At 37.9% G+C, this 13,076-nt stretch overlaps 1 protein-coding gene across 5 annotated transcripts in view; it reads right to left on the bottom strand.

Annotated features, from left to right (window-relative positions):
- Positions 1-13,076, bottom strand: part of DOCK9 (dedicator of cytokinesis 9) — a 134,780-nt gene that overhangs the window by 48,446 nt on the left and 73,258 nt on the right. For all 5 annotated transcript variants that reach the window (XM_054162926.1, XM_054162928.1, XM_054162924.1 and 2 more), the window contains exons 24-33: positions 12,852-12,967; positions 12,657-12,726; positions 12,392-12,517; positions 12,191-12,262; positions 4,927-5,073; positions 4,187-4,270; positions 3,330-3,441; positions 2,681-2,859; positions 1,754-1,870; positions 477-597 (exon numbers count right to left, since the gene is read on the bottom strand). In XM_054162926.1, coding sequence (XP_054018901.1) covers positions 477-597; positions 1,754-1,870; positions 2,681-2,859; positions 3,330-3,441; positions 4,187-4,270; positions 4,927-5,073; positions 12,191-12,262; positions 12,392-12,517; positions 12,657-12,726; positions 12,852-12,967 — 1,144 coding nt within the window. The remainder of the gene's footprint in view (positions 1-476; positions 598-1,753; positions 1,871-2,680; positions 2,860-3,329; positions 3,442-4,186; positions 4,271-4,926; positions 5,074-12,190; positions 12,263-12,391; positions 12,518-12,656; positions 12,727-12,851; positions 12,968-13,076) is intronic.

Raw genomic sequence — 13,076 nt, 5'->3', positions numbered from 1 at the left:
TTACAGTAGAGATAAATGAATACAAAGAACACATTAAGATGACAGACAGGAGGATGCCCACAGGTGTGCCTAAGTAGCACTCTACTTAGAGGTGGTCTCTAGGACCACGTACTAAGCCATGGATTATCGCACTCCTGCCGTAAGTGACTAAGTCTAGTCCTGTCTCCTATTTCTCTTCAGCAAGACAAGAACTGTAACATTTGCTATGGGAAAAAACAGCTTTCTTCAGGAAACTGCTTTAGCACAAAAGCAAAACCAAAAAGATCCCAAAAGAAAGATTTTACGTACAGACTGAATTCTGACCTGTGCTGAACAGCAGATTGCATTTGGGTTCTGCTAATGAAAGCAGCAGTAATATTCAAGTATGTATGCAGAAAGTAACTGAAGTTAGACACAGAACAATTATTTCTGGTTAACAAATGTAAAAGGAAACTGGCTCCTTTTTAATTAGCTTAGTTTAATTTGTAAGTGCTTACCAATGCCAGAGATAACACCAAATAAATCTTTAGGAAGATTGTTATCCAATGTGTTTCCTGATTTTTGTGGTGTTACTAGCTGACTTGCAGTTGGCAAATGAAGTGCATCGTCCTTTGCACTCTGTTTGCAAAAGAGGAAAAAGTGATGAATATTTTCCAGCATTATGAACTTCATGAATATGGCATACTTCCGCTTCTAGAGCTTAACGTGTATCAGGAAGTTAATATTCCATTGAATTTTAAGCACCATAAACCAAGTGTTTCCAAAAGATCCAAATTACTTTTATTTCAAATGCATAAAACTTTCTCCTGTTGGAAGGAAACTGTGAATGTCTGTCTTAATATGAAATGGAACACAGCAAGAATGGACAAAATTAAAATATAGTAATAATTAAATCTTAGAGTCAGTATGCAATTATAGTATATCAAGATACACCTTCACAAATTTAATTTGAATTTCTTCTCATGTAGCTCTCTTACACTACAGCAGTTCTAAAAGCACACTCCTTTAAGATCAAAAATTCTTCTATTATTAGTAAAAAGTTAACTATTTTTTTTTTCCCTCCTGTGATCCATTTATTTCAGTGTTGGTCTATCACCAAAACAGAATCTTTTCTGCTGATGAGAAACAGCAACTATAGAAACTCTCAGGATTTTAACGAACATAACTAATTCTCTGCGTGTTAGATGTTGGAGGAGTATTCTCCTGCATAAAAATGAAGTATGTGCAAGTGCCTCTAATGCCAGGATCTACAAGCATAGAGACAAACTACATGTACAAACTAGTAGGCAGTCTGAAGTGTCATTTTTTAGTTAAAATCGTAGATCATTTAATGAATGCTCTCCTCACAGAAATTGTATCAAAACTGGGCAACAGATACAAACAGAAAGCCATTAAATCACAGAAACAACTGACATTTCTTATTTCAAACGCACCATTCCATCAGCTTCTTTGGCTGCTTGTCTTAGAGCACTCAAAAAGATACAGTAAGTCTAATCCTGTGTGGTTCATAGTTTGTATTGAAATATGGGCACAGGCACCAGAGATACAGAAAAAGCAAGATGTTACACAGCATTAGAATGACGCTGTGGCAATCTGTGCAGCCTAGCATTCCCCAAACCCATAAAGAGAAACTAAGCTTTTAAACTCAGGAAAAGCAAAAGCTCACAGAATTCTTTTGAAACCCTCTGCCAGAAGTATACCGTGTTTCATATACACACTACCAATAAATTAAGATAATAATAATTCAGAACACCAAACAGAAATGGTCACTTACACTGCTGGAAGGGTTTACAGGAAATGGAGACACATCTTTAACGTTGATTCGCTGAACATTTTCTATGAGCAGCCCGAAGAGTGGCAAATACATTGTGGCTATTCTTGCTTGATGGCTCTAAAAAGTTTTAGCAATTCATTAACAAATTAGAGGATTAACATTTAATCACTTTTTTTGGTAAAAAGCTATTAGCTCCTAAATTACAAAAGAAAGAGCATTTAATAAATATTTGCCAAGGCAGAGCCCACATTCATAAAAAGTAAAAGCAAGGATCATCACTGTATTTCACTCTAATTTACAGAAATGTAAATTTTCCTGTTACAACATAATGCAGAAAAAACCCCTCTGAATTAAAGTTGTTTCGGCTAAGACTAATCAAGTAAATGAATATAATGTCAGCTTGATAAATTAATGGCAACTTCCATTAAAATTTTACAGCTTCTCCACAGCACATTTGATCCTCAATTCAAGAAAAGTGAAAATCATTCAGAATTTGCTACCATGACTTATAACTGTCATATACTCTTATTACAAATAATAGATGATGGAAGGACAAATACCAAATATTAAAAGCTAACATTTAATGAAACAAGAGGTTTTAAAAAGTTTATGAAAATCCTATTACTTTTATAACAGCAGTTAAGATTATGCTGTGCTAAAATGTAATAAATACGCACTTGTGTTAAGAGTTTCTTTGTGATGCTTTTCATTTGCTAAGAAACTAGAACTTGCAGGCTGATTGAGACAATTTTCATGCATATTTTTACCATATTTACATATCTGTATATTTATGCATATAATTACATTGTAATCTGAAAAAAAATAGCATTGCAGCAAATTAACAATTTTTCTGTGAAAGAAAACTTTCTCTATGTTCAAACATTTAATCTTTATTATTTTGCATCACTATCATAGCAATACACTTACCCTGGAAGCATATCTGTCATCAAAACAATGCTTTATCATCAAATTCTTGAGCACACTGATAGCAATCTGCCGCACATCTCTGAACTCTTGTAACGCATTGCCCACCTCCCTTAGAAGCAGTCCCACCAAGAAGTGATTTTTACAGAACTCATCAGTCAATGAATAGTCCAGTTGAAGGTCTGGAAGTAAAGTACAAGTTCTATGTAAGGAATTATATTATTTAAATGAGTTTGTCAATCAACTTAATGCTGAACGACAGTGTTTCCAATGTTACTGACAAATTCATACATGTAAACATAGTTACTCATATATCCCTAACCCAATTCACTGCATAATGATGCATTTATCACACAATCAGAAGTTGGAGAAATCTGAATTATATTAGAAAAGAAATGCATATAGATTTTAATACTGTCCAATATTCAAAAACATTCTGATTAAATTTATCTGAACCAGCATCTTAGAGCTCCACATTCAAATTTTAAACCTATATACAGGCACTACACACAGTGCACAAATGTTGTGCATACTCCATCTTTCTGGGATTCAGTTGTATCTCAGAAGCAGAATTTCACTTTTAGTCTATGGTTCTAAAAATAAAAAGAAGACATCTCAGAAATATACCATACACTCCTTAGGAAGAATTTACCTTGATATCTCTGAACTCTGCCTTTTCCAAATGGCATTGGTAGATTCAAAGGTATGTAGTGCTCATGATTACAGACTACACGGAGAAATTCAAATTTGAATTCAAAAAGAGTCTGAAAAGATAATTTTCAAGTATAAAGTAAGCTGATGCAGTGATCTAGGTAACATTAAAACCAGCTTTCTAACACGAAAGGATGAATTCTCTTAGTCTTGCAGAATGAGGGATATAGACTTGTCAAAGCTCCATGTCAGTACAAAATAATTCCATTATAATTCACGCTTGACTAACTAGATAAAGATCTAGTTACTGTTCAAAGTTACTTAAGTTTACTAGCAGATTACGCATTAACCTAAGAAAAGTTTGGATGTATAGAAAAAAAATTGTTTGGACATCTGGTATGTGCTTTTGCCACTACTGTAAATGTACAGAGACCTGTTAGATGTCTACTCTTCCAACATTAGCCTTTAGAATAGAATAAACCAGGTTTGAAGAGACCAGAACTGGACACAGTACTCAAGGTGTGGCCTAATCAGTGCAGTGTACAGGGGCAGAATGACCTCCCTGCTCCTGCTGGCCACATTGTTCTCACATACATGCTTAAAATTTCTGCTTAGTGTTGCACCTCCAGCCCCCACAGCTTCTACACTACACATGCTCTAGAGTGGTCAAGTTGCACCTGAAGATGGGAATGAAAATATGAAAAAGTGATTTGATTTTAAAAAAAAAAAAAGTTCTAGGCACAGTGCAAGGACTTCTACTGTATCCAAGAAGAAGTCTGAAGACTTAAAACAGGATTCTATCCACATGCATCAAGAAGAGACGGATCCTAAAATAGTTTGTTTAAAAACATTGAGTACCTTTGGATCTCCTGGGGCAAAGCAGCTAATGTAGTTATTGATTTGCTTGAAAACAAAGCCTCTGTCCATGAAAGTAAAACACCTCTGGAGAAAACAAGCAAAACCAAGGAAGAAGTAACTTAGTTCTGTCTCAGTGCTCAGTAATTAAAATTCTGTATTAAGTAAGTTTATTTTTCGAACATATTATTTCAATTTGATTATACATAAAAAACCAAAGTAAACCTAGGTACACATGCATGAATACAAAATTTTCCCTTTAGAGTGCAGAATATAAACAAATTACAAATAAGAACTCTGTCTTGACAGAAATTAAAATTACATGCCACTAGAGGCTTTATCTAATATTTCCCACCGTCTTTGCTTTTTTATTGTCTGAAAAAGGAAAAAACCCCGTAAGTCTGTCTACATAAAATCATGCATGCAAGTAAAACTACTCAATGTATAAAGCTTTTGCAGAATTACAATAACAATATTTTTAAAGAAAGAAAGAAAAATAAATTTTGGATAAAGCATAAATTCATTAAAAAATAAAGCAACAAACTTTTGAACAGCTGTCTTCTTGATTACAGAAGATGCAAACTATAACTTCAATGCATTTTATCCTGTATATAGAATTATATTCTAAAAGCATTATGTTTATTCAGTTTTTTATGAGTTGGCTTTAACATTCTTTAAAATCCAGGAAGAAGCAGCATTATTCAAAACAGTAACCACAGAGCCCAAGTTGTTTGTGTACCTACTTTTATAAAGGCAGCAAGGCTATGGTTTGCATTTTTTGAAGCCTCTGGATTGTCTCTGTACTTCTGAGTGATGTGTGGCATGAGCATATTAACCACTGTTTCAACTGCATGATGAAAGGAAGCAGAAAACCTCTGGTTTCTCAACAGCTAGAAACAAAATAATATAGGATATTTAATATGGCTTGTAACATTACAATACAACAGAAAATTTATTTTAGGTGAGATGTTAATAACTTGACAGTGACAGTGGAGACAAAGTAATTTACAGCAGCATTTTCTTTAAATGCAAGGTTTTCCTGAACTTCCTGGAAAAAGAGCGTTTGGTTAAAAGAAAATACTACAGCATGCACTAACACCTGTTGTAAAATTCAAGCAAAGCAGCCTTTGATGGCAAAAGCACATGTATAAAGGTTTGTAAGTATAACACATTCATATTTTTCTATACAATAAACTTGATGACAGGAGCTGAGAATTAAAGGGAATCCTTTAATTTTACCTATCTTCCTTTCCAAAGCAGGTTCACATATAAGAGCTGCATTACCCGATTCTCTTTTCTGTCTTTCAGAACACCCAGTTTTTGCTGTTCCACAACTCTTTTTAGTAACCATCCTTGCCTTTCTCATCCATGCTTCTTTCTCTTGTTCATCAGTGATTTCGAATCTTAGACCTTTCAAGCTTCTGAATCTTACTCTCCATTTTAAGTTTCCACAAACTGCTTTCACTTGCCTTTAGGTAATTTGCCAATTTTCTTAAAATTAAAAGATTTCCTCTCTTTCCTCTATGTTATCAAATTCCTCCTTTCCACTCAACATCTGTATTATTTTAAGCTAATTTTGTACATTCTGATCAATATCAGTCAGCACATTCTCTTCAGAATTTTGGCACTGCAGAGCCTCTTTCAGTTCTCCATGTTTTACTACCTTTAACAAAGATTCTGTCTTTTGTTGGAAGGGACTTAATGACAGGTAGCATTAAGCTGAAGAAGCTGACATTGACAAAAAACTGTCAAATGTGCTGTCATTGTATCTTTTCATACTGTAATTGAAATCAAAACATCCAAGTGCTCTGAATACTTTATTGAAATAGTTTTAACTATACTGAATGCAGCGTTCCTAGGCAGGTAAGTCCCTGCACAAATGGATGATGACACAATTCCCTTTGTATTTGAACTGTAGTTCAAAGTCTCTAGCTCTACATTAAAAAAGAAAAAAGTTGAAAAAGACCTCTGTATAAATAATAAAATCATTAAGGTTGGAAAAGACCTCCAAGATCACCGAGTCCAATCATCAACCCAAGATCACCACACCCACTAAACCATGTCCTGAAGTGCCATGTGTGCACTCACCTCTCCAAAGGGGCTTTTCAGGAATGCAAAGACACAAAGACATTTCTACACCCAGAGATGGTATTCCAGCTCTAGAGGTCTACCAAACCACAGATCAAGATCTGAGCTCCTTCTTACTCATACTACTCCTCATACTTGTTGCAAGCTCAGGACCTGTGCCAAAACCACAACGCATTGTGCCTGGGTACAAGCACAAGGGAGGACATTCCTGTAGATGCTGGCCATCAGCCATGCTGCTTCTGCTCCTATTTTCAAGGACAGAAGTTTCATTACTAGAAGCCCACAGCAGCTTTATTTTTTCTTTGCAAAGCAAAACTGTGTAAAGAGAATCCTGCCCAGTTTGTGTTTTGGAAACACTTGGCTATGCAGCAGCGTGAACTTGTGAGCAACAAAGGCTTGGCTGACAGCATAAGAGACACCAGAGCATGCTTATTTCCACCATATTAACATTTTAACATCTACAGCTGTCTCAGCCCAGGAGTACACCACATTCCTTTAACATATAGCTCTCCCCAAGACCAAGAGCCAGAAGATCCAGATGAAATAGCCCCAGCGTTACACAAAGGAGACAGATTAGGAAGCACCTGTGATAGGAGAAAATCTCTCTGAGCTGTCAACCTTGCACCTTAAATTAGGCTTTCAATATATGGTGCTCCTCAACAACATTAATTAAAAATTAAAAGTTGTGTTTGTGACTATGCCAGTCAGTGTCCTACAATATTCTTGTAACTCAAATCTTTGTTGGACAGCAACTAAATGTGTTTTTAAAAATAATTTTAAAATCTTGCTATAGAAATAATTTTGCTGTACCCAGAAATACATATTTTATCAGATCACATAAGTAGGAAGTATCAGAATACATATTCCATTTATTACTTTGGCCAGAAAGCCAGGAAAAGGCTAGCAAAATTATTTTGTATTTATGGGGCTTGTAAATCAAGAAGTGATGTTCAGGAATGAGGATACATGTAAATAAGAGGTGAATTCTGCTCCTTTTTCCTTCACATCACAGGGAAGATCACAATGAGATTAGTATCTAAAAAAATAAATGCCTTTCAACATGAAATGTGGAGACAACAAAAAGGTCTCACTGCAGTCGTTTATAAGCTATGATCCTTAATTACTTCAAGTTCCTGAAGGCAAAGAATAAAAACAAACAGCATTTCAAGGTGATACACAGCAAAGAACTCAAATCTAGACTCCTAGAAGAATGTTTTCTTTGCACAGTTGAAGAGTTAATGTTTGAGGGTAGCTTTTGAAGATACTATTAAAACCAAACAAAATATTAACCAAAAATGAATGGTGTTCCCATACAAGAAGTAAATTTAGCATGCAGAACACTATTGAGTGGGACAGGTATTTTCCAGAATCAAGTTAGGATTTTACAAGTGGGGCTGGTTGGTTGGTTGGTTTGTTGTTTGTTTTTTCCACTTCAGGTAGAACCACACACTTGAACATGTCCAGAGAAGGGCAACAAGGCTGGTGTGAGGCCTTGAGCACAAGCTCTACGAGGAGAGGCTGAGTGAGCTAGGATTGTTTAGCCTGGAGAAGAGGAGGCTCAGGGGAGACCTTATTGCTGTCTACAACTACCTGAAGGGTGGTTGTAGCCAGGAGGGAGTTGGTCTCTTCTCCCAGGCAACCAGCACCAGAACAAGAGGACACAGTCTCAAGCTGTACCAGGGGAAGTTTAGGCTTGAGGTGAGGAGAAAGTTCTTCACTGAGAGAGTTGTTTGCCATTGAAATGGGCTGCTCAGGGAGGTGGTGGAGTCACTGTCCCTGGATGTGTTTAAGAGGGAATTGGACATGGCACTTGGTGCCATGGTCTAGTCATGAGGTCTGTGGTGACAGGTTGGACTTGATGATCTTTGAGGTCTCTTCCAGCCCTGGTGATATTGTGATACTGTGTGTGATACTATGCTTACTTATAACAAACCCTTAGAAATCCATCTCAGAACACCACAGTTTGTACAACATTTAATTTATAGCATAATCAGAACATTAACTTTGCAGTCTTCCAAGTACAGCAAACCTGAGGCCATTAAGTCTCTGCTACTAGCTGTTACTACAAAAAATAAAAATAATGCTAATTAAAAAAATTAAAAGCCAGTGTCTTCTCATAGTTACTTATATAACTTAAAGACAGAGATCTTTCTGAGCAACTGTAATGGTTATGCCTACCCCAATACACACTGTATTTCCATAGCACTAGCTAATCAAGTTAGTCTGAGGCATCTATAACTGACACACTTTCTTTACCAACTCTGTTTTCCCCAAAACAAAAGCCTTGTAAAATTTAATTTGTTCCTTAGTCATGTATGCTGGTGCTCTCTAAATAGAATTTATTAGTAGAATTACATGAGTCAGTACAGACTCATTAGCTTTGAGGAAACAAGTCAATGTAGTACTTACAGAGAAAAGAAAAATCAGTAATAATTAAGAACAAGAAAAATATCAAAAAACTAGTAGCAATGTGAATGCTCATTGATGGCTGTATAGCATACTAGACAAGAGATGAAGATTAGATGGAGGAAGATACCAAAACCACATATATTAGCAGTTATTCTGAAAAGCATATTGTATTTGCTTTTGGCTTGTTAGCACAGCTTCCTGCTTGAAAAAAATTACATTCTACTGCAGTTATTTAATCCACCATCTGATCTCAATTTAGGAGTGCAATCCTTACTGTAAGGAAGTTAAAATTAAATTAAGGAAGTGGGTTTGCATGGCAGTAAGTTAGTGGTTTCTTTGAAGTCTATTTTTAAGCCAATATGCCATTTCCAAACTTGTAAGGACTTGCGTAGGTGTCTTGAAATCAGGAAAAATTACATAAATTTTGTTTAGCCACGGAAGTCTCAAGCTGTGCCAGGGGAAGTTAGACTCGAGGTGAGGAGAAAGTTCTTCACAGAGAGAGCTGCTAGGCATTGGAATGGGCTGCCCAGGGAGGTGGTGGAGACACTGTCCCTGGACGTGTTCAGGAGGGGATGGGATATAGCACTTGGTGCCACGGTCTAGTAGTCATGAGGTCCTGGGTGACAGGTTGAACTTGATGATCTTTGAGGTCTTTTCCAACCTTATTGATTCTATGATACAACCATCATGTAGTTGTTTTTCAAGAGTATCATCTACCAAATCAAATAGAAATCTTCCTCAAATGATACAAGTTTTACACCTGCATTTTGAAAGCCTTGTCTAGATGCATCACATTTTGTAATTATAGAAACTGTATCCTTCTTACAGAGATGAATACCCTAAAATAGAAAGTACTTTCAGTACTGTCAGGTAAGTAATGAAACTAACAAACATTCTTCCTTTTTCTTTTTAATTTTTAAATTATAAAATTCTAATTAGGTTCCAAAATTCTCTACAAAATTGCACATTAAAAATAAGAAACAGTGTTTTCTGATTTATAAGATTATACCTTTATTTCAGTTTATTCAATTACTACAATTAATTAAAATTAATACAACTAATTTAATAGTGGGATGAATTAAGAAATACTGCATTCACAGAGTGAACAATAGCACAAACCCCTTCCCCAAGGAACAACAAATCACAGAATCAACACGGTTGGAAAAGACCTCAGAGATCATTAAGTCCAACACATTACCTAATACCTAACATCTCATGACTGATTAAACCATGGCTTCAAGTGCCATGTCCAATTCTTTTTTGAACACCTCCAGTGATGGTGACTCCACCACCTCCTTGGGTAGCCCATTCCAATGGCAAAACACTCTGTGAAGAACTCTCTTCTCACCTCTAGCCTAAACTTCCCCTGGTGCAGCTTGAGACTGTGTCCTCTTGTTCTGGTGCTGGTTGCCTGGGAGAAGAGGCCAACCCCCTCCTGGCTACAACCTCCCTTAAGGTAGTTGTAGAGAGCAATAAGGTCTCCCCTGAGCCTTCTCTTCTCCAGACTAAACAACCCCAGCTCCCTCCTCCTCATAGGGCTTGTACTTGAGACCTATCACCAGTCTCGTTGCCTTTCTCTGGACACATTTCAGCATCTCAATGTCCTTCTTAAATTGAGGGGCCCAGAACTAGACACAGGACTCAAGGTGTGGCCTAACCAGTGCTGAGTGCAGGGGCACAATGACCTCCCTGCTCCTGCTGGCCACACTATTCCTGATACAGGCCAGGATGCCATTGGGCTTCTTGGCCACCTGGGCACACTGCTGGCTCATGTTCCACCAGTTGTCAACCACTACCCCCAGGTCCCTTTCTGCCTGGCTGCTCTCCATCCACTCTGACCCCAGCATTGCATGGGTTTTTTGTGGCCAAATTGCAGCACCCAGCCCGTGGACTTGCTAAATGCCATCATTTTGGACTCTGCCCATCTGTCCAGCCTGTCAAGGTCCCTCTGCAGAGCTCTCTCACCCTCTAACTGATCAACACCTGCCCCCAGCTTGGTGAAGTCTGCAAATTTACTGATGATGGACTCAATCCCCTCATCCAGATGATCAATAAAGATATCGAACAGAATGGGGCCCAGCACTGATCCCTGGGGGACACCACTAGTAACTGGCTGCCAGCTGGATGTGGCACCATTCACCACCACTCTCTGGGCACAGCCCTCCAGCCAGTTCCTAACCCAGCACAGACTGCTACTGTCCAAGCCACAAGCTGACAGCTTGGTCAGGAGTTTGCTGTAGGGGACAGTGTCAAAGGCCTTGCTGAAGTCCAGATAGACTACATCCACAGCCTTCCCCACATCCACCAGGCAGTCACCTGCTCATAGAAGGAGATCAGGTTGGTCAGGCAGGACCTGCTCTTCCTAAATCCATGCTGGCTGGGGCTGATCCCTTGGCCATCCTGTAAGTGCTGTGTGATTGCACTCAAGATAATATAATATAATACAATACAATATAATATACCAGGTTGGAGGAGACCTTCAAGATCATCGCGTCCAACCCCTTAACCAATCCAACCCACCTAAACAACTAACCCATGGCACCAAGCATCCCATCAAGTCTCCTCCCGATGACCTGTTCCATAATCTTGCCTGGCACTGAGGTCAAGCTGCCAGGCCTGTAATTCCCTGGCTCATCCAGCCGGCCCTTCTTATGGATGGGCATCACATTGGCTAGCTTACAGGCATCTGGGACCTCTCTGGTGAGCCAGGACTGATGAAAAATGATGGAGAGTGGCTTGGCCAGCTCATCTGCCAGCTCTCTCAGCACCCTAGGATGGATCCCATCTGGTCCCATGGACTTACGGGATCCAAATAGCTAAGGAGGTCTCTAACTGCTTCCTCCTAGATCACAGGGGAACTATACTGCTCCCTGGCTCCATCTGCCAGCTCAGGAGGCCAGTTGTCTGGAAGACAAGCTATCCTGCTATTAAAAATTGAGGCAAAGAAGGTGTTAAGTACTTCTGCCTTTTCCTTGTCTTTTGTTACTATGTTCCCCTCCTTGTTAACCAAGGAGTGGAGGCTGTCCTTCTTGCTCCTCTTGCACAGAATTAAATAATCTTGACACTTCCTTTCATATTCAGGAGGATTGTAAACTGCATGATTCACTGTTCTCACAGTAATTTTACTTCATGGCTACTGTACAGGTCAGGAAAAGCTCACATTTTTGGGGGTAGTACTTACATCAAAGTCCACAATGTTATCTATTGCTTCAAGCTTGACTGCACCATAAGAAATCTCACTAAGTTATCTGATGATATACAGAGATAGATCTATTGTATGGGTTTTAATGGATTTCTATCCTTTTGTAGTAATGTTGAATCTAGCTCTGTATTTTTTTCTATCTAGTATTTCAACTGACTTCTGCTGCTTTGTTCTTTCCTTCACTTTCTTACACGAAGTTTTATAAATCGTAACCGTGTATACACAAAACTTCAAATATGGAATGAAAATGTGTGATTGGAGAAAGAACACTACTCAAATTTTCTTCAGTTATTATAAAGCTGACATACCTTCACTTTAGAGTTTTCTATCAAATGCTGAGCCATTGATTTTATCAGAACTTCAAAGAAAAACCAAGAATACTGCAAAGAAAAGAAAACATTCTGTAAAACTGCCATACGCATTCAACAGCTATTTCAATGCAATTCATTCCTATTCTTCAGTTACAACCAGGCAAAAACATACAGTAAAAAGGGTAGTTCAATATATACCTTGAGTAGCTTGTTGCTTGTAAGAAAGTCAGCAGATGGCTTTAAAATTGTTGTCATGGATTTTGTGAGTTCTTCATGTACAGTCTTATATTCAGAAGCAACATAGGGTTCAGCTTTGTAAGCATACTTGGGGAAGAAAACCAGAATAGAATATGGAACTATGACACAACATGAGGCAATTTAAATTAAACAGATGCAACTAAATTTAAATATACTCTTTTAAGGAAAATTTTTAAAAGGGAACATTTAGTTTACTTTTACCTACCTTCACATAGGATCTCAGGTAGGTATCCAAGCCTTCTTCATGACACTGAGCAACAATATGGATAATAACCCTAAAGAGAAGTCAGACACCAAGTAAGCCTGTAAAGAAAGCTATGGCTGCAACAGCAAAAATGCTACTCAATTACAGATAACCCAGTCCTCCCCTAAACTCTAAGAAGAACATAAAATTATTTACCTTGTCACATTGACTGCAACTTCCTCCTGAGTTGCCCTAGTTAGAACTCTGAACAACTGGTTCAGAACAGTTGGCAGGAAAGCTATCATCACATGGCCTTCCACAGCATGAAGGCTCTGAAAGAAAGCAGTAAGTGTCACTTCCTTGACACAGTGGCATTTAAATAAAAGGTTCTGAAACATTTACTGCAAGTCTTTTTCCAAAAAATGCACACTGCTTAACTAT

This window comes from Dryobates pubescens, chromosome 7 (genome assembly GCF_014839835.1).
Source record: "Dryobates pubescens isolate bDryPub1 chromosome 7, bDryPub1.pri, whole genome shotgun sequence".
NCBI lineage: Eukaryota > Metazoa > Chordata > Aves > Piciformes > Picidae > Dryobates > Dryobates pubescens.
Note: the sequence above shows the minus strand (reverse complement) of the source record. Positions and strands in the feature narration are given on the sequence as shown.